Source organism: Acanthochromis polyacanthus, chromosome 16, assembly GCF_021347895.1.
Source record: "Acanthochromis polyacanthus isolate Apoly-LR-REF ecotype Palm Island chromosome 16, KAUST_Apoly_ChrSc, whole genome shotgun sequence".
Taxonomy (NCBI): Eukaryota; Metazoa; Chordata; class Actinopteri; family Pomacentridae; genus Acanthochromis; species Acanthochromis polyacanthus.
This window is the reverse complement of record NC_067128.1, coordinates 23483185-23509906: the sequence shown is the minus strand read 5'-3', so window position 1 is coordinate 23509906 and position 26722 is coordinate 23483185. Positions and strand designations below refer to the sequence as shown.

At 41.4% G+C, this 26722-nt stretch overlaps 1 protein-coding gene across 1 annotated transcript in view; it reads left to right on the top strand.

Annotated features, from left to right (window-relative positions):
• Positions 1 to 26722, top strand: part of ryr3 (ryanodine receptor 3) — a 242283-nt gene that overhangs the window by 204594 nt on the left and 10967 nt on the right. Inside the window, exons 74-97 of the mRNA XM_051937044.1 lie at positions 1233 to 1400; positions 1931 to 1990; positions 2115 to 2249; positions 4065 to 4177; positions 10161 to 10257; positions 12971 to 13083; positions 13194 to 13245; positions 13347 to 13403; positions 13514 to 13613; positions 14077 to 14156; positions 14252 to 14328; positions 14412 to 14485; positions 21062 to 21142; positions 21269 to 21357; positions 21484 to 21612; positions 21719 to 21823; positions 21949 to 22030; positions 22204 to 23489; positions 23621 to 23673; positions 23759 to 23918; positions 24086 to 24172; positions 25321 to 25527; positions 25651 to 25781; positions 26523 to 26565. Of these exons, the coding sequence (XP_051793004.1) occupies positions 1233 to 1400; positions 1931 to 1990; positions 2115 to 2249; positions 4065 to 4177; positions 10161 to 10257; positions 12971 to 13083; positions 13194 to 13245; positions 13347 to 13403; positions 13514 to 13613; positions 14077 to 14156; positions 14252 to 14328; positions 14412 to 14485; positions 21062 to 21142; positions 21269 to 21357; positions 21484 to 21612; positions 21719 to 21823; positions 21949 to 22030; positions 22204 to 23489; positions 23621 to 23673; positions 23759 to 23918; positions 24086 to 24172; positions 25321 to 25527; positions 25651 to 25781; positions 26523 to 26565 (3579 nt within the window). The remainder of the gene's footprint in view (positions 1 to 1232; positions 1401 to 1930; positions 1991 to 2114; positions 2250 to 4064; positions 4178 to 10160; positions 10258 to 12970; positions 13084 to 13193; positions 13246 to 13346; positions 13404 to 13513; positions 13614 to 14076; positions 14157 to 14251; positions 14329 to 14411; positions 14486 to 21061; positions 21143 to 21268; positions 21358 to 21483; positions 21613 to 21718; positions 21824 to 21948; positions 22031 to 22203; positions 23490 to 23620; positions 23674 to 23758; positions 23919 to 24085; positions 24173 to 25320; positions 25528 to 25650; positions 25782 to 26522; positions 26566 to 26722) is intronic.

Genomic DNA, 26722 nt, shown 5'->3' with positions numbered 1-26722 from the left:
CTGTTCTAAGGCAGTGAACCCTGGATATGGAGTGGAGTAAATCTCAATCCTCTCTGGGTTTGATTTAGATGTATCTCACTCCTTTCCTCTTCACTATCAGCAATTTTGAAAAGAACAACCTGAATTTTCTGATGAGATTTCAAAGTGTCTCAGTTTCACAGACTCTCCCAATGTGAGGAACACTCCTTACTAGCACTTTTCTTACATTTTTCATCGGCCCCCTGACATGTGCTAAACAAACCCAATATGTAGATATATGTCCTACAAATCATCTGTGTGAGTTCACACCTCTTAAATTCACTTCTACATCAAGGGTTTACAATGTATGACATTTTTGTTGTAGTAAAGTTGGTCATATATCTTGATACTGACGGTGTTTGGTCCAGCAGCCACTCAGCTAGCTGTCACTGTAAGAGGTAGTTGCTTATTTGTTTTGGCTGAGCAAGACAGTTGATTTATTTATACTGTTAAGGTGTTTTGACATGACTGCTCAGAGTGGAGAAAATGCTCCTCAGCTTTTGAAGGACTCTGCTTGTTCACTGATTTATGGTGAAGCACTTTGGACACCTCACATTCCATTCATCTTAATTAGTGATTTGAAGGTGAAACACCTTTTGCTTCTTGACAGATTTTATGGAAATTTAAAATATTTAAGTTGGTTAAAGAAAGTGTACATTCATTATTGCTTGGTGGAACGTAGAAAACAAACACATGGAAACGTGATATATAAGCATCAATGTAATGTCAATCATCATATGTAGGATAAAATGTTTCAGTTTGATTTTGAAACTATATAAAAAAAATGTACATCAAAACAATAGTTTAAAGCGTATTCCATTGTGTTTAATGAGTAAAAACCTTGACATACAGCATATAAACAGCACAAATGTAATAGTCTTCTGGTTGCTTCTACATCTGTTTGCATGGGCTGTTTGGTTGTAGTTGCTTAGGGACTGTTACTGTTTTGGTCTGTAAACCCTATTAATTATAACATCATCTCTATTGTACAGTTAACACAATGTGCTGTACATAAAAGAACATCATTATGACACTGACAAAAAAGTATGATAAAGCTGAATTAAATTAAAGGAGGATCAGGCTGAAATTTGTCAAGTAGAAACAGAAATTTTGCCTCTTAAAGTTTCAAGTGTTTACACATTCAGAGTACCTTATGCTCTCACTGAGTTCTTTAATAATAGATTAAACTTGTGAACTCTTGTTTGTCTCTGTAGTCAGGTGGGGACCAGGAGAGAAAACACAAGCGCCGTCGTGGTGAATACTACTCCATCCCAACATCTCTAATCATAGCTGCCCTGAAGAAGATGCTCCCTATCGGCCTCAACATGTGCACCCCAGGAGACCAGGAGCTCATTACTCTGGCCAAGATTCGCTACAGTCTGGTGAGCTGACATAAAGGATCGATACAAACATGTTGAGACATCTTAAGGACTAATCTAATACTCAAAAATGTTTAGCTTTTTTATGTGGATGACTATTTCTATGCAGATGTCCAACATGGATTTTTTTAGTATGTGATTGTTACATTTTAGCCTCATCTCAAGTTATTTTAGGTCTTTTAATTTGAGTAGAAATTCTTCATCCAAGACACAACGAGGGTGGTGTGTCTTGACCAGACTTATGTGCTATGTTTTCATTGTGAACAGCAGTTCAGTCATCTACCATCACTATTTTTTATGGTCATACCTCATTCAAGTGCTTTGATTCATTTGCATTACAGAGACTTGAGCTCTGTTTCAGTATATTTATGGGATTTCCAGAAAGACAGACGAAAAAAGAATGTTGAGCCATCTATCATGTACAGAAAATATCTATATGTGCATCCCAAATATTTGTGTTTTGATGTACAGAAATTGTGTAGCAACACTGAACAGCCATTTTTCTATGGTATGAATGTCCTTCCCCTTCATAGAAAGACACAGATGATGAAGTGAAGGAGCACTTGCGTCAGAATATCCATCTCCAGGACAAGGTAAGATTATGTTCCGTTGTTCAAGCAGCAGGAACAGCAAGTAATAAGTGAAGTAATGGGCATTAATAGAATAATTTGCTCAACGGTTGTTTATCCATTGATGTGATTGCTTTTGATGCTGTAGTCTGATGACCCAGCAGTCCAGTGGCAGTTGAACTTGTACAAAGATGTTGTTGTGAAAAGTGAGGAACCAGCAAACCCAGAACACACAGTAGAGAGAGTCCAGAGCATCTCTGCTGCAGTCTTCCACCTGGAGCAGGTAAAACACTGTTTCATTTCTCCTCACATAACAAACATTACACATCGCAAGACATTAAAATTTGCATATATTGTAAAACAGTGACTTGGTTGTTCTGAAGACATACCATTTGATTATATACACTACCAGTAAAAGTTTGGACGCACCTTCTTGTTCAATGATTTTTATTTAATTATTTTATACATTGTAGATTAATACTGAGGACATCAAAACTATTAAAGAATTATGTTGTAAACACAAAAGTGTTAAACTTAAGTATTAATCTACAATGTAGAAAATAATACAAATGAATAAAAGGCATTGAATGAGAAGGTGTGTCCAAACTCCATGACACAGATCAGTGCCATGTAGATGTAAAACAACTCCTCATGAATCCACTGGAAACATTACTTAACACTTTATTATTATTGCTTTTTGTTGTTGTATACTGTAAATCCTAAAAATACAAGCACTTCCAAGTCCTGGCCATGGATGACAGGCAGTTGCAGTTGTGTAATCTTACGATCAAACTTTGGCTTTTGGTTTTTTAAAGTAACCATAAATTAAAATAGTGGAAATGTCCACCATGGAAAGTTCACAGGGCCAGAGTACAAGGACAACTGAAGCAAAATGATGGGCCGGTGAGCTCAGAGGATGGAGCACTTGAGAGGAAACTGAATGAAGCCGGGACAGAAAAATTTAACATCAAACAAATGAAAGACCTGTTTGAGCAGAAGGCTGCCCAGCTGGCCACGGAGATAGTAGACTTGAAGTCCTGGTACGATGAGGAGAAAAGCCTAAGGGAAGCAGCAGACCAGAGGTTTGCCAAATTGAACAAACAACTGCTGAAAGACAAGCAGGACAACGAGAGACTCCAAACAGTACTTTCACAAATAAAACTATCCATTCACCATTATCTATGCACTGCTGCATTCTCATTAGGGTCAGAGGGGGCTGGAGCCTATCCCAGCTGACTTAGGGTGAAGGCACAGGACACCCTGGATAGGTTGCTCGTCAATCACAAATTAAACTAGCAAATCAAAATTAAATATATTTAATGACATGTCGAAACGTGTCAGCAAGGTAACAACTCTTTCTGAATTGTCGGTTTTAAATAAGTAACACTATCGTATAGTATATAATGACAAAATGAACCTAATCCTACTATTTAATGAAGTGGACCCAGCTCATCTCGAAGACAAAACTCTTGATTTACAACACCATTTGTGTTTTAACCCTCATCTATGGGTGTCGGTTCTTGGTAGCAGAAGGATAAAGTGGTACAAGCAGCCAACATGAGTTTCTTCATTCCTCAGGCTGGCTGGGCTCAGCCTTAGAGATAGTGTAACAAGCTTGAACGTTCGGAGAGATCTTGAAGTAAAGTCACTACTCCTTTGAATTGAAAGGAGAGAATTGAAGTGGTTCAAGCATCTGACTAAGATGTCCCCAACTGATATCACAGGTTAAACACAGCTTGCTGGGGGGATTACATCTCATTTGGCCTGGAGGAGCTGAAAAATGTTGCTAGGGAGGGGACATCTGGAATGCCCTCTTAGCCTGGTGCCACTGCCCCGGATAAGCAGAACTAAATATAAGGATGAAGGGATTTTTCTTTTCCACTAATTTAATAAAATGACTATTATTCAGCTCTAAAATGAATGCACTGAACGGATTTATCAATAAAATACTGATATTTGCAGCAATTATGCCTTTTAAATTATGAAGACAATATTTAAACATTAGACAGAACAATTATCACTGTCTACAAGGCTAGATCAAAGGCCATCGCACAACATGGATTGTGGAATTTCACATCTTTCTCTTGTTATCCCACAGGTGGAACAACCTCTGAGAAACAAGAAGATGGTGTGCCATAAGCTGTTGTCCAAACAGCGTAAGCGTGCAGTTGTGGCTTGTTTCCGTATGGCTCCTCTCTATAATCTACCCAGGTGAGGTATTTATGTTATTTTACACCTGTCACACTTTTGAAAATGCTAAAAAAGTTGAGAATTTAATTTTTGCATCCTCTGTTTGAACAACCCAGTCATGACATTGTTTTATCAAAATTAGGGTTGCCACCCATTCCTTAAAATATGGAATCGTCCTTTATTTGACAATAAATTGTTGCGTCCCATATTGCTTCAATACGAAGCACAAATTGTTCTGTATTTTCATAAATGTTCCATACATGTCTGTCACACAAGCATCAAAACTGCATAATGAACAAAATAAAACAGGAAATATTAAGGGCAGTCAATTTAAACTTTGTAGGACCTACATAGTGAGGACCCGATGCGAGGTCTAGCAGATAGACCTCAGACTTCTCTGTGTGTCCGGTCCTATGGTCATGTCGCAGGCTGCCTGGTTACAGACAGTGCTGCACCGGCGCGCTTAAAAGGTCTACACCCGAAACTCCACCACATCCAAAGAAGCAAAAATGTTTGCAAATGTACAGACGTGAGTGGGAAGACTCTAATCCCTTGCAGTGGGTACAAACTCTGTTTTCTGTTGCTCATGGACTAGCTGAAGTAAGGCAGCATCAGTGGACCAACATGTCAGAAACATGAGAATAGAGAGGACCCAACCAGCAGGTCACAGTTTTCCATCATCATCTTCTGAAGTCGATTTGGTAAGGGACATCAGTATATGGCTGTGAATTTACCAGAGGCTGCTTATAGTCAGGCTGATGTGGCCGTAGACTCTACAGTATTTTAATGACTCAATAAATGCCTAAGTTGTTTATTGTTTTTTAATGCTTTATAGTTTTCAATAAACATTTATCAATCAGCCTGTGCTTGATCAATAAATGGCCTTTGCCTATCTAAAGAAAAACTCATTCTGATTCTGATGTTAACAGTACTAAATAAATAAATACATGCATACTCACATAAATAAGTTAATACATTAATTATGTAACGATATTAGATTAGAATTAGATTTAGATGAAAAGAAATATCTGTAGAGAATTTCTTTGTACAGTATTCTGCATTCAGTTGTTTATGTTTTTGCAGAATCTGGCATTGCACACTGGTTGTCATTACATTTTATTAGTATGGTTTCACTGTTTAAAATGATGCCAGAACCTGTCATCATCAAACGACAAAATTCTTAGTTGTGTGTTAATTAAGCACTTAAAGCTTTAAATATGGCTAAATGCTTTTTTCAAAATTAAATATGCCACTCCTTGGGTGGTAGTGGCCCCGAGTTCGGTAAAGTCAGAAAGATATTCACAGATTCAGACTTCCAGCATTTATAATTCGTTAGATATACTGTTGGTTGTCAAAAACATAAGCGATGCCTCTTTTCCTTCGTTGTAAGCCAGACAATGTGCTACAAGCCCAGTTTTATCAAAAGTAGCTGTCTTTCAAGCTGCAGAAATAATATTGGCGTCTATGGAGTGAACAGGAACCGCATGCAAATTGCAAAACCGCTGCAACAGCAAAGAGAGACACAAATATTCAATATCTGTAGTGTAACTAAAATCCCTGCAGCCTTCAGCTGGCTCCTTGTCACGAATCAGAAGTTTGAACCCAAGCAGCAGGCACAGACAGGTGAGTGAAATTAATAATGATTTAATATCAACAAAAGTAAATAAAAAGAAAAACTCCTAATTAGGGATGTGCGGACTAGTCGTTTAATCGGTTAATTGTCGACTCATTTATTAAACGGTTAGTATTTTACTAGTCGGTTAAACGCTAGTGTGCCCCCCCCCCCCCCCCCCCCCCCCCCCCCCCGCCGCACAGCCACGCTTCGCGGCCCCCGGTCCCTACCGGGCGACGCCATGCAGCTCTTCGCTCGGCCGTGCGCCGCACACTCGTCCCGTCTGGGCTACCTGGTTGATCCTGCCAGGAGCATATGCGTGTCTCTTTTTTCAACCCCCGCTATCCCCCTCATCATTAGCGGCGTTCTGACCACTCCAGCTGCACCCACCACATCCCTTCCTGCCACCCCGAAGCAAAGCATCGGCTCTAATATGTGCTGCTCGTGGACTGTCATGACGCACCGACCCGCTGCCGTTACGCACAGACGCAGCGGCACTTTCTGTCTCAGTGGACGACTGAACATCTTCATCAGAGGGTGAATATTCCTCTTCAGAATATGAGTAAGCCATTACTTGACAAAGTACTTTGTCAGTGTTGACCAGACCTCTCGGTACGGTGAGTTTTCTCACTCTAAAATGTGCCGTCTTGCGCTCTGATACGCTCCGACGGCGAGTCTCGTCTCCTCGGTTTTCAAACTCTGTAAACTCCAAAACTTTGCATGAAAACACGCCCACAACTGATGCTCAGATTGAAGTTCCAGATGTCCGCCATCTCCTGGTGTACAGTACATGAGGCACATGAGGCAGTATATTTGAAGCTATGGCTTGTTATGTTCACCAATGTTGCTTGTGGCAATATTGCGACTTTGGCGCTTAAAGGGTTAAATTGCAAGTTCAATACTAATTTCCGAACCGACTAGTGGCTAATTTTATTGGCGACTAGTCGGTTCGGAAATTAGTCGAAATTCCCATCCCTACTCCTAATAATTATGACAGAGGGAAACAAGGGGAAGAGAACACAACTAAACTGAACCAAGGACGGACCTGAAGGCCGAGATAAACTAACAACCAAAACTAAACTAAAATACAGGGGAAGAAGACTCACGAGAGGTCCAGAGAATTAGTCCTGAGTCTGACGGGCGACAAAACTGGCTGAGTCGAGGGAGAGACGTGGCGAGGGTGGGTAACAGTAGTGATGTTACGCTCGAGCCAGTTTGCTCGACACAGTGCCGAGCTTTTGAAGCGAAAGTGTTCCGAGACGGTGTTTCAATCCCTGCTTCAGCATGCCCACAATCACGTGACTATCGAGAACGAGGCCTCGTTACGTCACATCGCGTGTCGCAGTGCTTCGCGCAAACTTGGAAGGGGTTGGACATTTCAATCTGTCCAGGTCTTAAAAGGCAAAGGGGTCTGATTCACTCCTCAAATTGTGGGTTTTTGAGAGGAGGAGATCACGCTAGTGCATTTGCCATTTGTCATTTTGAGAGAAGTTAGGGAGAGTATACATTTAGTTAGAATTTAGTTTAGATTTATCTAGTTGCATTTCATACATTAAATAACACACAGATACATACGCATAGATTCACTCATACACAACACACATTCTTTCATAGAAACACACTATACATATATGCACACAAACATACATATATAACGTTTTAAAACATTTATTGCAAGTACAAAGCAGTGTGAGACAAGCAGTCCTGAGGCTTTTTCATTTTTTTCCACTTGGATGCAGTTCTGACACAGGACCAGCAGATGTCACTCTTCTGGTTGCGTCAAATGCTTCGAAGCAATGTGTCATTCTTGAAGCAGATGTGTCAAAGTCGTTCATTGCTTCATGAAGCTTCGATTTCACCATCACTAGGTAACAGTCCAAAAGTGAAATAGTGTCCAGTAGACGGCGTACAGGAAACGAAGTGCAGGGTTTGGCGGAGTGCATCTTGGTCTTGGCAGATGAACATGGAGCAATGAACCAGCAGTGAGCTTGTGCAAGGAGGCAGGCTTATATGCAGCAGTGATTGTCAATTCCATCCAGCTGTGCTCTCCGCGCAGCCGCTCATTGTTGAGCTGATTGTGACACCACCCCGGAGCAGGCGGAGCATGACACTCCTGTTGACACCAGTTATTCCTCAGCTTGAAAGACAGCTACTTTTGATAAAACTGGGCTTGTAGCACATTGTCTACCTGAGAATGATGGAAAAGAGGCATCGTTTAAGTTTTAACAATGTATATTTAATGAGTTATTGATGCCAGAAGTCTGAATCTGTGAATATCTTTTCAATTTTACTGATCAAACCGTATATAACAAGAAATCGCCAATTAGCCATGGAGGAGGGGCAATGTTCCACACAGTTTTTCTTGTACCCTTTGCCAGGGGTTCGAGTTTTCCCACTCAAACGTTTTTGCTTCTTTGGACGTGGTGGAGTTATGGGTGTAGACATTTTTAAACCTGCAGAGCAATGCGCAGCGGCATCTGTAACCAGGCAACCCATGACATCACCATAGGACCGGGCACACAGAGAAGCATAGACATATAGAAGACTAGATACGCTAGCGCGCTGTAGCAGCCAGCTAAGGTGGTTGCACATAAGGACGTCTGTGAATGACGTTGAATAGCTGTGTATATACCTATGTGAATCATATCATTGGCTCGAGCAACCAGTCACGGGTCACTCACTGACACATTGAAAAATAGCACAGAATGAATTGTTATGAATTTATTTTATTTTCAATTTAGGTTGGATTTTTTTGCGCGCAGCGCAGATTTTCTGTGCGCTGAGACTGTGTCAGGAGTGTGCAATTGCGCACGCTCGCAGCTTAGGGGGAACAGTGGGGAGGGTCATTATTTTTTGATTGTATGCCCATGTAAACCCCTTGTCACCTCCCTAATGATATTCTCTCCTCTGTGTTGTGTCTTGCATTACACTTCCTCATCCTCCCTCAGATACAAAAATAATAATTACTTCCTGAATGGCTATCGGGAGGTTTGGCTAGAAAGTGCATTCAAAGCTTCCAGCTTTGATCGCCTGTTCTCCCTGCTGACGGTAAAGTGAAACTACAGGGCAAATGCTTCATCTGTTCAACCCCTCCTCTTCATCCACTAGGCTGTGGACTGATCTCTGCCTAGCAACCAACTGTTTCTGATTGGTCAGCTAGAATGAGCCTGAGAATTGACTGGGACAAACTTATTTGGAAAGTGAAAATACTACAAGCTGCAGGCCTCTGTTTCATTTCAGGTGAACCCTAAAGGAAGGAATGAAGAAAGCAAAGAAGAAGAAAGACAAAAAGCATTCTATTACATACAGTTTTGACTTTGACAAGTTGCAAGTAGCTAGTTGCATTGTGCCTGGCTAGAGTAAGATATAAAAAGTTGTTTAATGTCATTTTACCTTCTGCTATTATGATGATCTAAGGATTTGTTTTTCATCTGACATCTGGAAAAGGTTGTGCAGTTTTACAGCACGTGCATCGTTGTGAAGGAAAATATTGTGTGATGTGACTCTTATAATTGAAAGAGGAAAATAGTAGCCTTGCCGCGCTAGACCCAGCTCTGAAGACGCAAGGGTCTAGGAACTCTCGACAGGGAGGGAGGGGGGCTAAAAGGTTGTCTTTCAAATCACTCTGCAGCAATTGGGTAGGTATACAACCAATCAGCGCAACGAATAGGCTGACGTAGTTCCTAGAGTGCCGGAAATCAGAGGATGCGGTAGTTCGGTGAAGCCTTATTTATACAGTCAATTGGTGAAGCTCAAGTATATTACAGACATGTTAACAGAAAGATTATTCAGAGTCGGTGCTAATGGAGCTCGACTGTTGTCGTTTTTGCTGTCGACCCTGGCAGAGAATTAAATTTGTTGCCATGGGTTGTCTAGCGCGGCTAGGCTAGTTGTTTCCGGTTGTTTCTGTCAGAATCATCGCGCCTCTGTCGTCACATAGTTACGCCCGCCTTCTGACTCTACACTTCATGGTGATTTGTCGGCCAGTTTTAGGAGCATCCAGCCTCGAGGCTTACCGAGGGTAACTAGACCCTTGCGTCTTCAGAGCTGGGTCCAGCGCGGCTAGGCTAGGAAAATAGAGTATATGCACATATGTGTTGGAAAACTACATATCCTCCCCAAAGAGTGCATGCTCCTATAAGGAATTTTCCAACCTGGAATAACTGTAGTTACTTTAGAGACTCAACATGACCAGTCAGAAGTGCCAGTGAATCCCACATTGACCAATCACCACCCTGCCTGAAATGCACTTCCTGTAACCCCTTCCTCCTCCCTACATCCTTCCTTCCTGTCACCTCCAAAAACTCACCAGAACCCACCCTAATGCCACTGTACCTCCCTCCCCACTTCCCCTTCATTCCTCCCCACCTCCCCTCACCTCCCCCTCCCCAGGCATCGTGCTATCAACTTCTTCATCCCGGCCTATCAGAGACTTTGGATAGAGGCAGAGGAGTACTCATTTGAGGAGAAGCTAGTTCAGGATCTGGCAGTAAGTACTGGGCTCATCTTGCCCTCGTCCCGTGTGCCCTGTGTTGGCACCCCTCTGCCAGTCCTGTCTGCCGAATGCTTCTTTAGCTCCACGCCTGTTGAGCCTTGGGAGCGCACCCGGGTGGGGACCTCGCCCAAAGCACCCAGGAGATCCCACTCTAGGCGTGCAAAACCCTTCAAACAGAGATCCATCAGGGGTCAGAGACTGCATGACCAACTCAGGAGACACAGGAGCAGCTCTGGCGCTCACAGCTCTAGAAAAGCAGGCTATGCCTTTCTGACAGCAGTGGTAAGGAGGGCCTTTCACTACAGTAGGAGACTATTACTAGCTGTTTGGCTGTCAGATCTGGATCCAACCCATCAGTTGTCTTTTTGCTGTACTCTGTAAGTCTGTAGTGTAAGTGTGAAGGTGACGTTACAATACGTGCTGTGGCCATGACGTCAGTGGCATGCTCGCATAGTCCTGTGAAGATCACATTTCTTATTACCGGTGCTGGTCATATAATTAGAATATCATGAACAAGCTTATTTATTTCAGTAATTCCATTCAAAAGTGAAACTTGTATATTATATTCATTCATTACACACAGACTGATATATTTCAAATGTTTATTTCACTCAACTTTGATGATTATACCTGAATACTAATGAAAATCCCAAATTCAATATCTCCAAAAATTAGAATATTGTGGAAAGGTTCAATATTGAAGACACCTGGTGCCACACTCTAATCAGCTAATTAACTCAGAACACCCACAAAGGCCTTTAAATGGTCTCTCAGTCTAGTTCTGTAGGCTACACAATCATGGGAAAGACTGCATTCCTGACAGTTGTTCAAAAGATGACCATTGACACCTTGCACAAGGAGGGCAAGACACAAAAGGTCATTGCGAAAGAGGCTAGCTGTTCACAGAGCTGTGTCCAAGTACATACATCAATAGAGAGGCGTAGGGAAGGAAAAGATGGGTTAGAAAAAAGTGTACAAGCAATATCCCTGGAGAGGATTGTGAAAGAAACCCATTCAAAAATGTGGGGGAGATTCACAAAGAGTGGACTGCAGCTGGAGTCAGGGCTTCAAGAACCACCACGCATGCAAGACATGGGTTTCAGCTGTTGCATTCCTTGTGTCAAGCCACTCTTGAACAAGAGACAGCGTCAGAAGCGTCTCGCCTAGGCTAAAGGCAAAAAGGACTGGACTACTGCTGAGTGGTCCAAAGTTATGTTCCCTGATGAAAGTATATTTTGCAAGTCCTTTGGAAATCAAGGTCCCAGAGTTTGGAGGAAGAGAGGAGATGCTTAGAATCCACATTGCTTGAGGTCGAGTGTAAAGTTTCCACAGTCAGTGATGGTTTGGGGTCCCATGTTATTTGCTGGTGTTGGCCCACTGTGTTTTCTTAGGTTCAAGGTCAACGCAGCCGTCTACCAAGAAGTTTTGGAGTACTTCATGCTTCCTGCTGCTGACCAAGTTTATGGAGATGCAGATTTCATTTTCCAACAGGACTTGGCACCTGCACACAGTGCCAAAGCTACCAGTACCTGACCTTCACCACATAGAAAATCTATGGGGTATTGTGAAGGGCTTCCCCTTCACACAGCTAAATTACACTTGTATCTAAAGCAATGAATTAGTAAAGTGGTGCTCTGCTCAACAATTTCATTGCTGTTTAAAAAAATAATAATCCTGTAACCTTTATATTTTTTAAGCTTATAGACCTAAACTGACAAATAACAGAAGGATTTTATTTACTGTGATATGCCAGACCCAACAATGAAGAAGAGCTGAAGGCCACTATCAGAGCAACCTGGGCTCTCATAACACCTGAGCAGTGCCACAGACTGATGGACTCCATGCCACACCGCATTGCTGCAGTAATTCAGGCAAAAGGAGCCCCAACTAAGTATTGAGAGCTGTACATGCTCATACTTTTAATGTTCATACTTTTCAGTTGGCCAACATTTCTAGAATACCTTTTTGAGATAGTGAATTTGGGATTTTCATTAGTATTCAGGTATAATCATCAAAATTAAGAGAAATAAACATTTGAAGTATATCAGTGTGTGTAATGAATGAATATATTATACAAGTTTCACTTTCTGAATGGAATTACTGAAAAAAAATAAACTTTTTTATGATATTCTAATTATATGACCAGCCCCTATATATCGTATGCAGATGTGCAGAAATTCATCAAAACACTGAATCTTTGTCATTTACTCAAACTTAAAATACAGCTTTAACTCAATTGCCAGATTATTTACTGTTCTTCTTGGGAAGAATGTGATTTTATTTTCAGTTTTATTCTACATATCTCTCATATTAGATTGGACTCTTGAAGATTTGTGTAGTTTTTGGTAGTCCCTCTTTGTCAGGCTCCTTCACTATCAACATCCTTCTTCATGTTTGTAGTCATATCACCAAATGGCTCACTGCTTGCATGTGTTTACTGTAACATGCATGTATTTTAAAACCTGTTCCAACACTGTTCATAATCCACTTAACTTCTTTGTCCTGTCATCTCCACGGATGACCAGGACAACAATTCATCTGCATGTTGGTGCTAGGTGAATGTTAATGACTCTTTTCAGTGTTTTGGACAAGTGTGTGTGAGGTTGTGAAGACAAAAAAATGTTGGTAAGTTTAAATGGTCATGGGATAACAGCGAGCAAATGAGATTTGGCTACAGCTAACTGTTCACTGTTGTGGACCCCTGCAGAAAACCCCTATGAAGATCGTGGAAGAGGAGGAAGAGGAGGTGGCTGAGATCCAGCCTGACCCTCTCCACCAACTCATCCTCCACTTCAGTCACAACGCTCTGACAGAGAGAAGGTTGAGATTTTAACATGATAAAATCATTTCCTTATTCATTTGCCAACTTGATATATTTAATCTGGCAGTATATGTGTCACAGTAATGCAGTGTAACATGATTTTTTACAGTTTCTTGGAAGAAGATCCTTTGTATATTGCATATGCAGACATGATGGCAAAGGTAGGTCTTTTAATTTCTGTTTTCAGTAAATAGTTCTCGTAAAAGTCAACTCTTGGTAAATGCTAGGAAACATTTGGAATTGTAACTCTTTGTGTTCTTAGAGCTGTGCAGAGGATGAGGAGGAGGAAGAGGAAGAAGGAAAGGAAAAGACATTTGAGGTACTCTGGTTGATGCCTGAGCTAGGTGGCAGTTGCTGGGAGACTTAAAATTGTCCCTTTTGCCAATTTTGCCAGTTTTGCCAATTTGATTAGTGTGTGTTGCCCCTCAGGAAAAGGAGATGGAAAAGCAGAAGATCTTATATCAGCAGGCTAGGCTGCATGCTCGTGGGGCTGCTGAAATGGTGCTGCAGATGATCGGCGCCAGTAAAGGTAATATTGACAAGACTGTTTTTCACTCAGTCAACTACACAGCTAAATTACACTTGTATCTAAAGCAATGAATTAGTAAAGTGGTGCTCTGCTCAACAATTTCATTGCTGTTTTAAAAAATAATAATCCTGTAACCTTTATATTTTTTAAGCTTATAGACCTAAACTGACAAATAACAGAAGGATTTTATTTACTGTAATAGTGACCTGCTTTATACTGGGTACTTGGCACGATTGTCCAGTCCACAGACATGTAGGTTGCTCTTGGGCCAGAGTAATCTAAAAACTTTTTTTCCTCCACAAATTCATTTGGCATGCTTAATATATATGATGTGGGAAATTTCCCCTTGTCTCAAAATGAGTTACATTTTTCTCAGACACAATAAGAAGTCTTAACTTGCTTTATTGATTTTCATAGTCCTCACTCTATGGTCTTGACTTTTACCGTACAACTCTGCTATCAGGTCATCTGGGCCCCATGGTGACCTGCACCCTCAAACTGGGCATCTCCATCCTAAATGGAGGCAATGTGCAAGTTCAGCAGGTGAGCTCAATTAGCATTAATCTATAAAAGTTTGTCCATACAACCACTTTAGCAGTATCATGTAGTGTGTTAAAGCTTTTCTTCTGTTATCGCAGAAAATGCTAGATTACTTGAAAGAAAAAAGAGATGCAGGCTTTTTCAAGAGTCTCTCAGGACTGATGCAGTCTTGCAGGTAGGCACTTTGATATTATCTGTGTCACAGAAAGAAACAGACATCAAGTGCTTGTATTTGACTTTTGAGTTTATTGTCCCTAGTGTCCTGGACTTGAATGCATTTGAGAGGCAGAACAAAGCAGAAGGACTTGGCATGGTGACAGAGGAAGGTTCAAGTAAGTGAAGTTATGACTTAATAGATACATTAAATTATATTCTACTTGTTTTCTTTTCTAAGTGCCACATCTTTTACAGTTTTCTCTTAAACTTCAATAGATGTCTGCTGTAGAAAAACACAGTATTACTCTTGATTGCAAAACAACAGAAAATATTCCCCTTTCTCTGTCACTTCACTAATGCTGAACCATGACAACTGTTTAACTTGAGTGTCTATTCCGAGCTATTATCAAGTGCTGATTCAAATATAGCACTTTCTATATTAGCTTTGAAACTATCAAAATTTCATTGTCATCAATGTAAATTTTGATTAGTCCAAATAGCTTGTTGCTTGCGCTCAAGTCTTGAAGTCACCAAAGCTGTCTGTGTGATGTCTTTATTGTTTGTTTTGCAGTTAACAAAACAGGAGTTAGTTGCAAATGTACATTAGAATAGTGTACACTGTAACATTTGGGCTGTAGTGTAGTAAAGTCACACTTTCTACGAAACTTTTTGATGAGGTTAACAGTAGAGGCTTCTTCTTCTTTTCCTTTCGGCTTTTCCCTTCAGGGGTCGCCACAGCGAATCAATTGCCTCCATCTAAACCCTGTCTTCTGCATCCTCTTCTATCACACCAACTACCTTCATGTCCTCTTTAACCACATCCATAAACCTCCTCTTTGGTCTTCCTCTCGGCCTCCTGCCTGGCAGAGGGAAACTCAGCATCCTTCTACCAATATATTCACTCAGCATCCTTCTACCAATATATTCACGTTAACAGTAGAGGCTAACAATAAAAAATAATTAGTCTTAGAGGACATGGTCCAGCCTCTCTCCAACTGTCAACACAAATACTCTTCACTAATCCTTGTCACATCAATCTATATCTGTGTTTTTATCATCCAGTTGTCTAAACATTTCCACTGAGTTATGTGTTTAATAATTCATTGTTACGACTTGTGTCTCTGCTACTGTTACAGACTTTTCACCATGACTGAATTCTTATTTGATACTCATTCTGTTAGATGCAACATAAATACAACCCAGGCCTATGATTTTCCCTCATCTAAAACAATTTTATTTTTAACTGCATGTCTTTGTTTTTCACTCTTAGCTGATATATTCATATCTCTTTGTATTGTAACTCAATGTCCTCTCTTTTTGCTTATGTCTTCGTGTATTGTTTTTTCTCCTTCCTGTCATTTTGAAAATCCATCGATGGCAGTCCACACTCAGCGGGGTAAATAGCAAATTAAGATCACCCTGATATGGCTATGCTTCCACCCTGAATGTCTCTTCCATATCTGCCGTTCATACTCCCTGCTTTATTGATACCCAGGCCTTTCGTCCTCCAGTTGTCTCTAGGGAGACACTGTGCATGCTGACTTAGAGTACGCAGAAAATGGATCTTCAGAACTCATTGCCTGTCCTTTTCTGTGATTTTTGTTCTCATATCCTTCATGTTAACATTTACTAATGCAAATGATATTACTGATGCTGAAATATGTAATTTTAAGGCGTTGGAAGCCACTTTCAAAGGGTTTGACCGAAGGTTTGTGGACTGTTCCACAGCCTAAGCAAAGCTTTGTCTTGCTTTGGACTTGAGGCCTATTTCACCAAGCTGGTTATGAGATATATATATATATATATATATATATATATATATAGATAGATAGATAGATAGATAGATATACATACAGTACCTTGTGAAAGTATTCGGCCCCCTTGAATTTTTCAACCTTTCGCCACATTTCAGGCTTCAAACATAAAGATATAAAATTTTAATTTTTTGTCAAGAATCAACAAAAAGTGGGACACAATCGTGAAATGGAATGAAATTTATTGGATATTTTATACTTTTTTAACAAATAAAAACCTGAAAAGTGGGGTGTGCAATATTATTCGGCCCCTTTACTTTCAGTGCAGCAAACTCACTCCAGAAGTTCAGTGAGGATCTCTGAATGATCCAATGTTGTCCTAAATGACTGATGATGATAAATAGAATCCACCTGTGTGTAATCAAGTCTCCGTATAAATGCACCTGCTCTGTGATAGTCTCAGGGTTCTGTTTAAAGTGCAGAGAGCATCATGAAGACCAAGGAACACACCAGGCAGGTCCGAGATACTGTTGTGGAGAAGTTTAAAGCCGGATTTGGATACAAAAAGATTTCCCAAGCTTTAAACATCTCAAGGAGCACTGTGCAAGCAATCATATTGAAATGGAAGGAGTATCAGACCACTGCAAATCTACCAAGACCCGGCCGTCCCTCTAAACTTTCACCTCGAACAAGGAGAAGACTGATCAGAGATGCAGCCAAGAGGCCCATGATCACTCTAGATGAACTGCAGAGATCTACAGCTGAGGTGGGAGAGTCTGTCCATAGGACAACAATCAGTCGTACACTGCACAAATCTGGGCTTTATGGAAGAGTGGCAAGAAGAAAGCCATTTCTCAAAGATATCCATAAAAAGTCTCGTTTGAAGTTTGCCACAAGCCACCTGGGAGACACACCAAACATGTGGAAGAAGGTGCTCTGGTCAGATGAAACCAAAATCGAACTTTTTGGCCACAATGCAAAACGATATGTTTGACGTAAAAGCAACACAGCTCATCACCCTGAACACACCATCCCCACTGTCAAACATGGTGGTGGCAGCCTCATGGTTTGGGCCTGCTTTTCTTCAGCAGGGACAGGGAAGATGGTTCAAATTGATGGGAAGATGAATGGAACCAAATACAGGACCATTCTGGAAGAAAACCTGTTGGAGTCTGCAAAAGACCTGAGACTGGGATGGAGATTTATCTTCCAACAGGACAATGATCCAAAACATAAAGCCAAATCTACAATGGAATGGTTCACAAATAAACGTATCCAGGTGTTAGAATGGCCAAAGTCAAAGTCCAGACCTGAATCCAATGGAGAATCTGTGGGCAGAGCTGAAGACTGCTGTTCACAAATGCTCTCCATCCAACCTCACTGAGCTGGAGCTGTTTAGCAAGGAAGAATGGGCAAGAATTTCAGTCTCTCGATGTGCAAAACTGATAGACATACCCCAAGCGACTTGCAGCTGTAATTGCGGCAAAAGGTGGCGCTACAAAGTATTAATGCAAGGGGGCCGAATAATATTGCATGCCCCACTTTTCAGGTTTTTATTTGTTAAAGTTTAAAATATCCAATAAATTTCATTCCACTTCACGATTGTGTCCCACTTGTTGATTCTTGACAAAAAATTAAATTTTTATATCTTTATGTTTGAAACCTGAAATGTGGCGAAAGGTTGAAAAGTTCAAGGGGGCCGAATACTTTCACAAGGCACTGTATATGTCTAACTTTCACATGGACATGACTGCTCACAGAAATGTAGTCTGCTCATTTTGTATAGCTCTGTTGACTGGATCATCTGATTGATAGTTAAAGGGAATTATGTAACCATGCCTGTCCCCTCCTTTTCTCTGAAATGATACAGTTCGTCAGGCCCATTCCTGGTCTGCATGTGAAAGTTATCAGGCTTTCTCCAGCTTCTAGAAATGTTCTAGCGTTTCACTGTTGTTAAATATAAGAGCATTTTTACAAAAAGCACTTTAGATTCAACCTGCCATCTAAATGCTCTGACCTTCAAAAATGTTTTGAACATTAAACCTGTCCTGCTTGCCTCACGGAAAGTACGGAAAGTATTCAGACCCCTTGAAATGTTTCACTCTCTGTGTCATTGCAGCCATTTGCCAAAATCAAAAAAGTTCATTTTATTTCTCATTAATGTACACTCAGCACCCCATCTTGACAGAAAAAACACAAATGTAAAAATTTTTGCAAATTTATTAAAAAAAGAAAAACTGAAATATCACATGGTCATAAGTATTCAGACCCTTTGCAGCGACATTCACATTTACACATGCTGATTCACATGCTGTCCATTTCTTCTGATCCTCCTCGAGATGGTTCTGCTTCTTTATTGGAGACCAGCTGTGTTTAATTAAACTGAGTGGACTTGATTAGGAAAGGCACACACCTGTCTGTGTAAGACCTTACAGCTCACAGTGCATGTCAGAGCAAATGAGAATGATGAGGTCGAAGGAACTGCCCAAGGAGCTCAGAGACAGAATTATGGCAAGGCACAGATCTGGCCAAGGTTACAAAAGAATTTCTGCAGCACTCAAGGTTCCTAAGAGCACAGTGGCCTCCATAAACCTCAAATGGAAGAAGTTTGGGAAGACCACAGCTCTTCCTAGACCTGGCTGTCCAGCCAAACTGAGCAATCATGGGAGAAGAGCCTTGGTGAGAGAGGTAAAGAAGAACCCAAAGATCACTGTGGCTGAGCTCCAGAGATGCAGTCGTGAGATAGGAGAAAGTTCCACAAAGTCAACTATCACTGCAGCCCTCCACCAGTCGGGGCTTTATGGCAGAGTGGCCCGACGGAAACCTCAGTGCAAGACACATGAAAGCCCGCATAGAGTTTGCCAAAAAACACACGAAGGACTCCTAGACTATGAGAAATAAGATTATCTGGTCTGATGAGACCAAGATTGAACTTTTTGGTGTTAATTCTAAGCGGTATGTGTGGAGAAAACCAGGCACTGCTCATCACCTGCCCAATGCGATCCCTACAGTGAAATATGGTGGTGGGAGCATCATGTTGTGGGGGTGTTTTTCAGCTGCAGGGACAGGACGACTGGTTGCAATTGAAGGAAGGATGAATGCGGCCAAGTACAGAGATATCCTGGAGGAAAACATCTTCCAGAGTGCTCAGGACCTCAGACTGGGCCGAAGGTTCACCTTTCAACAGGACAATGACCCTAAGCACACAGCTAAAATAACAAAGGACTGGCTTCAGAACAACTCTGTGACCGTTCTTGACTGGTCCAGCCAGAGCCCTGACCTAGAACCAATTGAGCATCTCTGGAGAGACCTCAAAATGGCTGTCCACCAACGTTCACCATCCAACCTGACAGAACTGGAGAGGATCTGCATGGAAGAATGGCAGAGGATCCCCAAATCCAGGTGTGAAAAACGTGTTGCATCATTCCCAAGAAGATTCATGGCTGTATTAGAATTAGAATCTGAATCAGAATCACTTTTATTTGCCAAGTATGTGAGCACATACAAGGAATTTGACTCGGTATTTTAAAGTATCCTCTTGTACAAGACAAATAGAAAAATTAAATAATAAACATAAATTATGTAACAAAAAATATAAAAATACTAACATAACTTTAACCTTACGTAATAAGAAAAATTAACATAACATAATACAACATGACATAACATAACATGACATAACATAACATAACAACATAAAATAACTTAGTTTAAAGTGGTCAGTGGGAATGGTGCATTTCTAGAGCTTGTGTACATGATATACAGATATGCAGAATGTGTTTGGTTATAATTTTATTGTTTATAGGTCTGTTTGTTGAGGTTATGGATGTTTATGTTCATGATTCAGACTGTGACTGGTTTCGAATGTTCATCAGAGCAACAGCCTGTGGAAAGAAACTGTTTATGTGTCTGGTGGTTTTGGCGTACAGAGCTCTGCAGCGCCTGCCGGAAGGGAGGAGGTGAAACAGGTTATGTCCAGGGTGTGACGGATCTGCAGTGATGTTGCCTGTCCTTTTCCTGACACTGGACATGTACAAGTCCTGAATGGAGGGCAGGCTGGCACTGATGATTTTTTCTGCAGTCCTGACTGTCCGTTGCAGTCTGTGCCTGTCCTGCTTGGTGGCTGATCCAAACCACACAGTGATGGAAGTGCAGAGGACAGACTGGATGATGGCGGTGTAGGATTGGATCAGCAGCTCCTGTGGCAGGTTGAACTTCCTCAGTTGGTGCAGGAAGTACATCTTCTGCTGGGCCTTTTTCCTGATGTTGTCAATGTTGGACTCCCACTTCAGGTCCTGGGAGATTGTGGAACCCAGGAACCTGAAACTTTCCACAGCAGACACCGTGTTGTTGTGAATGGAGAGGGGGGCAGCACAAGGGGGGCTCCTTCTGAAGTCCACTGTCATCTTCACAGTCTTGAGCATGTTCAGCTCCAGTTTGTTCCGACCACACCAGAGGACCGGCTGTTCCACTTCTCGTCTGTACGCAGACTCATCACCGTCCCGGATGAGGCCGATGACAGTTGTGTCGTCTGCAAACTTCAAGAGCTTCATGCTTGGGTCACCTGAGGTGCAGTCGTTGGTATAGAGGGAGAATAGCAGTGGGGAGAGCACACACCCCTCGGGGGCGCCAGTGCTGATTGTCTGCACTCGCTGTTGTCTGTACTAGCTGAAAAGGGTACTTCTACTCAATACTGAGCACAGGGTCTGAATACTTATGACCATGTGATATTTCAGTTTTTCTTTTTTAATAAATTTGCCAAAATTTCTACATTTCTGTTTTTTTTCTGTCAAGATGGGGTGCTGAATGTACATTAATGAGAAATAAAATGAACTTTTTTTGATTTTTGTCAAATGGCTGCAATAACACAGAGAGTGACAAATTTCAAGGGGTCTGAATACTTTCCGTACCCACTGTATTACACCTCCTCATACTGAGTGAATAAAAACTTTTGGGCAAGGTTCCAGCTGTATTCACCAGTATATCTGTTATCTCAAGGCTCCAAGGTACTACAGAATGATGAGTTTACCAAAGATCTGTTCCGGTTTTTGCAACTTCTGTGTGAGGGGCACAATGGAGGTAAGGTTGCATTTTAAGTGTTGTGCATTTTCTACTACAACATAGGTATTTTATTGTTTGCATTAATTTATTTTGTGCACTCTTTCATTAGAAAGCAGTGGACTAGAGAACATTTGTTTGTCTTAGATTTCCAGAACTTCCTGAGAACACAAACTGGCAACACAACCACAGTCAACATCATTATCAGCACTGTGGACTATCTGCTCCGCCTCCAGGTGTGTAAAATACAAAACTGTAGGCTGACTTCATGTTTATAATTATTTTGATATTGTTATTATGGGTATTTATGCTGTTATGCCTGGCTAATTTCCTCAGATTACTAATGTAGTCCTCCTCCTTAGGAATCTATTAGTGATTTCTACTGGTACTACTCTGGCAAAGATGTAATTGATGAGACCGGAAAACTCAACTTCTCAAAAGCTTTGGATGTAGCCAAGCAGATATTCAACTCACTGACTGAATACATTCAAGTAAGAAGCTGATCCCTCTGCTAGCCTTGTTGAATCTGCAAAGTCCACTCTAAAATATTTCATGATGTGTGTTTCCCCTCTTCCCCATCAACTCTCTGTCCTACAGGGCCCATGTATTGGAAACCAGCAGAGTTTAGCTCACAGCAGGCTGTGGGATGCAGTTGTGGGCTTCTTGCACGTATTTGCAAACATGCAGATGAAGCTGTCCCAGGTACAACAAAGACTGTATTTCTAATACTTGATTTTGATCAATGGTTTAAAAAAGAGAATACCTTTGTGTTCTTTCTTGGGAAAACGCAGGAGAAAACCCGTAAACCATTTCTAATCTCCTTGTAGGACGCCAGTCAGATTGAGCTGTTGAAGGAGCTGATGGATTTACAGAAAGACATGGTTGTCATGTTGCTGTCTCTGCTTGAGGGTAAGAGCATAAAGGTGTCATTAAATGTCCGAGGGATTCCAAAAGACTGCCAGGTCTTGCTAGCAGCTGTAAAATTATTTACAAATATGCAGAAACAGTTTTAAGCCACATCTGTGTTGTTTTAGTACCTAATTGATTTAGTTTGTATATACTTACATGAATTTGTTACACAGGTAATGTGGTGAATGGAACAATTGGAAAGCAGATGGTTGACACCCTGGTTGAATCATCTAACAATGTGGAGATGATCCTTAAATTCTTTGATATGTTCCTGAAGCTAAAGGATCTCACAACCTCTGACAATTTCAAGGAGTATGACCCTGAATGTAAGGGAATTATTTCTAAGAAAGAATTCCAGAAGTCCATGGAGAGCCAGAAGCAGTACAGCCAGTCTGAGATTGAATTCTTGCTCTCATGTGCAGAGGCCGATGAAAATGACATGTTCAATTACAAGGAGTTTGTGGAGCGATTCCACGAACCAGCCAAAGACATTGGCTTTAACGTGGCGGTGCTGCTGACCAACCTTTCTGAGCACATGCCCCATGACTCCCGACTTTCCACCTTCTTAGATCTCGCGGAAAGTGTTCTCAGCTACTTTGAGCCTTACCTGGGTCGTATTGAAATCATGGGCAGTGCAAAGCGAATTGAGAGGGTTTACTTTGAGATCAGTGAGTCAAGCCGTGAGCAGTGGGAGAAACCGCAGGTCAAAGAATCCAAGCGTCAGTTTATCTTTGATGTTGTAAACGAGGGCGGAGAGAGCGAGAAGATGGAGATGTTTGTGAATTTCTGTGAGGATACTATCTTTGAGATGCAGCTGGCATCACAGATCTCTGAGCCAGATGTTGTTGAACAACCTGAAGAGGAGGAAGAGGAGGATGGATCCAGTCTCCTGGATGACCTAGCTGGAGAAGAAGAGGGTGCCCTAGAGTCAGCCTCTGCCTTCACCACGGCATGTCGCTCAGTCAAGAAGAAGATCGCACATGTCCGCCAATGCTTCTCTTTTAAAAACATAAGTAAGCAGTTCAAGAAAATTAAGAAACTGAGCATCAGAGAGATAATCACAGGTTTCTTCTCATTCTTTTGGATGCTCTTCACTGGATTCTTTAAGGGAATTTACAGCCTCATCTTTGGTTTCTTCCACCTCATCTGGTCTTCCATGTTTGGCGGCGGGCTAGTAGAGGGAGCCAAGAACATGAAAGTGACAGATATCCTTGGAAACATGCCTGACCCGACTCAGTTTGGTATCCATGGAGACGTGGTAGAAGGAGAGAAAGTGGAGGCTGTAGAGTCATCAGGAAGTTCAGACATAGTCATGACACCACCAGGGGAAATTGGAGAAGTTGACGTGATGCTGGAGATGCTGACAGTGCCTAAAAAAGAAGGAGGAAAACACGTGGAGCCTGGCCTGGGTGATGTGTCTGAGCTGAGTGCTGAGTCATCTGCTGCTGATCACAAGAAGGTCTGTAGTCACAAAAGTTTCCAAATAACTTTCTAAAAGTGGAGGATTTTAAACCCTACATTGTACCCTGCGAATGCAGGGAGAGATTGAATAATCTCCCATGTCTTGAAAATGTATTTCACTTTTTGCAGAAAACTGCTGCCAAGCCTGTTGAAACCAAAGAGAGTGAACCAGAGAAAGCAGAGTGAGTTATATTAAGTGAGAGGAAGATCAATTACAATCACAAAGAAATAAATTAGCTAACAACTGATGAATATGACTATTTATAGCACAGAGAACCAGGAAAAGGAGGATAAACCAAAGGAGGAGGCTAAGGAAGCAGTGGCAGAGGAGAAGCCTAAGACGAAATCAAGTCAGCCTAAAGAGGCTGCACCTTCCTTTATGTCGACTGTATTTGCTGTTCTGGATGTCTATAAGAACAAGATGCTGGTGAGCCATCACCGTGTTCACTCATTTAGTAATGTCTTCACTTTACTGGAGTCTAATCCTTAGGTCAGGCCTCATTCATTGTGCAATTCATTGTTGCTAAAATGTGGATAGGCAGTTTATAGCAGTGAACAGATATTCTTATTGTCGATCATACTTTTTCCTTACAGAACTACCTGGCTCGTAACTTCTACAACCTCCGTTTTCTGGCTCTGTTTGTGTGTTTTGCCATCAACTTCATTCTGCTCTTCTACAAGGTAGCTGACGTCAACTTTCAATCCCAAAGTAGTACACATTTTAGCTGATTTTGCAAAAAATTGTTTGACAAATGAAAAATAATGTGAAATTTGCTTTAACTGCTATTCTTTGGGGCTGCACAGTGGCCTGGGATCTTTCTGCATGGAGTTTGCATGTTCTCCCTGTGCATGCGTGGGTTTTCTCTGGGCACTCCGACTTCCTCCCACAGTCCAAAAATATCCATCCATCCATTCCCTTTACACCGCTTTATCCTCACTAGGGTCGCGGGGGGTGCTGGAGCCTATCCCAGCTGACTCGGACGAAGGCAGGGGACACCCTGGACAGGTCGCCAGTCTGTCGCAGGGCTACATATACAGACAAACAATCTCTCACATTCACACCTACGGGCAATTTAGAGTTTTCAATTAACCTCAGCATATTTTTGGACTCAGCACTCAGCCCAGAGTACCCGGAGAAAACCCACGCATGCACAGGGAAAACATGCAAACTCAGTCCAAAAATATGCTGAGGTTAACTGATTATTCTAAATCGCCTGTAGTGTAATTTTTTTTCTGTATATGTAGCCCTGTGACAGACTGGCGACCTGTGCAGGGTGTCCCCTGCCTTCGCCCGAGTCAGCTGGGATAGGCTCCAGCACCTCCCGCGACCCTAGTGAGGATAAAGCGGTGTATAGAGGATGGATGGATGGATGGATGGATTGATGCTATTCTTTGGACATTGATAGTTGGATGCACTAAGATACACAGTTAGCTAGTCAATTGTCAAACAATGGCAAACACAATCTATGTTCTTTCTTATCTAATTTGTTCAGTTGTACTTTGCTATGCTCTACAAATTAAAACACTTACTTGGCTTAAAAATTAAATTTGTGACTGTTTTTAAAAAAACACATAAAATTATCCTAATTATCCTAACAGTTGTCAAACGATAATGATTAGAGACAAATTAAACATTACTTCTAATACAGGCATTCAGTGCCATATAGACATTCAATGCCAACTTTATTACCATCCTCATATCAGCTGCCATGGAAGGACAAAGAATAAAACTGAAAACACTTTTGCAAAATTTATAGCAGAAAACAATCAGAAAATACTACAGGTGGCATAAAATATTAATTGTATACATGGTATATTTTGCCATCTAGGTCACTGGTGAAGCTGGAGAAGAAGAAGTGAATGAAGAGAACACCTGGGATGGTGGTGATGAAGAGGACGATGAGAACACACTCTTTGACATGGATGAGTTTGTGCTTCAGGAGAGCTCTGGTTACATGCTACCAACCTTGCGCTTCTTGGCTGTATTCCACACTGTCATCTCCCTTGTCTGTTTGGTTGGCTACTACTGTCTGAAGGTAGGGATATTTATAACGTCTTTACTGTTTGAGCAGTATCTTATCTTCACTTGGCTGACAGTAATGACTTTGTAGATGATGCAATGAAATTTTTACTTACCTGTCTTGATGTTTCGCTTGTAGGTTCCTTTAGTGGTTTTCAAGAGGGAGAAGGAAATTGCCAGGAAGCTTGAATTTGATGGTCTTTATATCACCGAGCAGCCGTCTGATGATGACATCAAGGGCCAATGGGATCGACTTGTCATCAACACTCCGTGAGTAACTGGTATTGTTGACACTGTTAACATGAAATTTACATTTGCATTGTGCTTGTGCATGATTTATACTTAGAATCACAAAATAAATGGGGTCTTTGTTCAAGAAAGATAAGTTAATCAAAAATTAGTATGTGCATGGTGTATAGTGTAAGCTAAAGCTGTACATTATGTGAATCTGAAACATTTTTCAACTTGAAACTTGTTGATGAGGCGAGCCATATTACTAATCAACACCAGCTACATTCTTTTCTTACAGATATTAGATTTCAAAAGGAAATGGTATTTGGTATTAAATGTTCATCTAATACAGAAAGAATAACACTGGCCACAAGATCATCAACACAAGTTGTATTCTGTTAGTAGTATCACTTTGATCAGTCCATCATCTATATACCGCTTAATGGAGGGGCTAGAGTCTATCCCAGCTGGGCAGGGGACACTCTGGACAGGTCACCAGTCTATCACAGGGCTACATATACAGACAAACAATCACACTCACATTCACACCTACGGACAATTTAGAATCACCAATTAACCTCAGCCTGTTTTTAGATTGTGGGAGGAAGCCGGAGCATCCGGAGAAAACCCACACATGTACAGGGAGAACATACAAACTCCATGCAGAAAGAAACCAGTCCCAGGCTGGGACGCGAATCAGGGATCTTCTAGTGTATTTTTATTCAATTACATTTATTAGCACAGATTAACTAAGTCAGAATTATTGGCTTTGCATTGCAGGTCCTTTCCAAGCAACTACTGGGACAAGTTCATCAAGCGCAAGGTGAGTGTGAGGAAGGGACACTGAGGCTGTGTTCACACTTGTGTCTCATCACAAGAGGACAGCTCTGCTGCAAACGCATCCTAGATGCATTAAGGTCCAGTCGCCCAGACAAAATGCAGAGTTGGCCTAGACAGCATATGGCCACATTCTTCCAGCT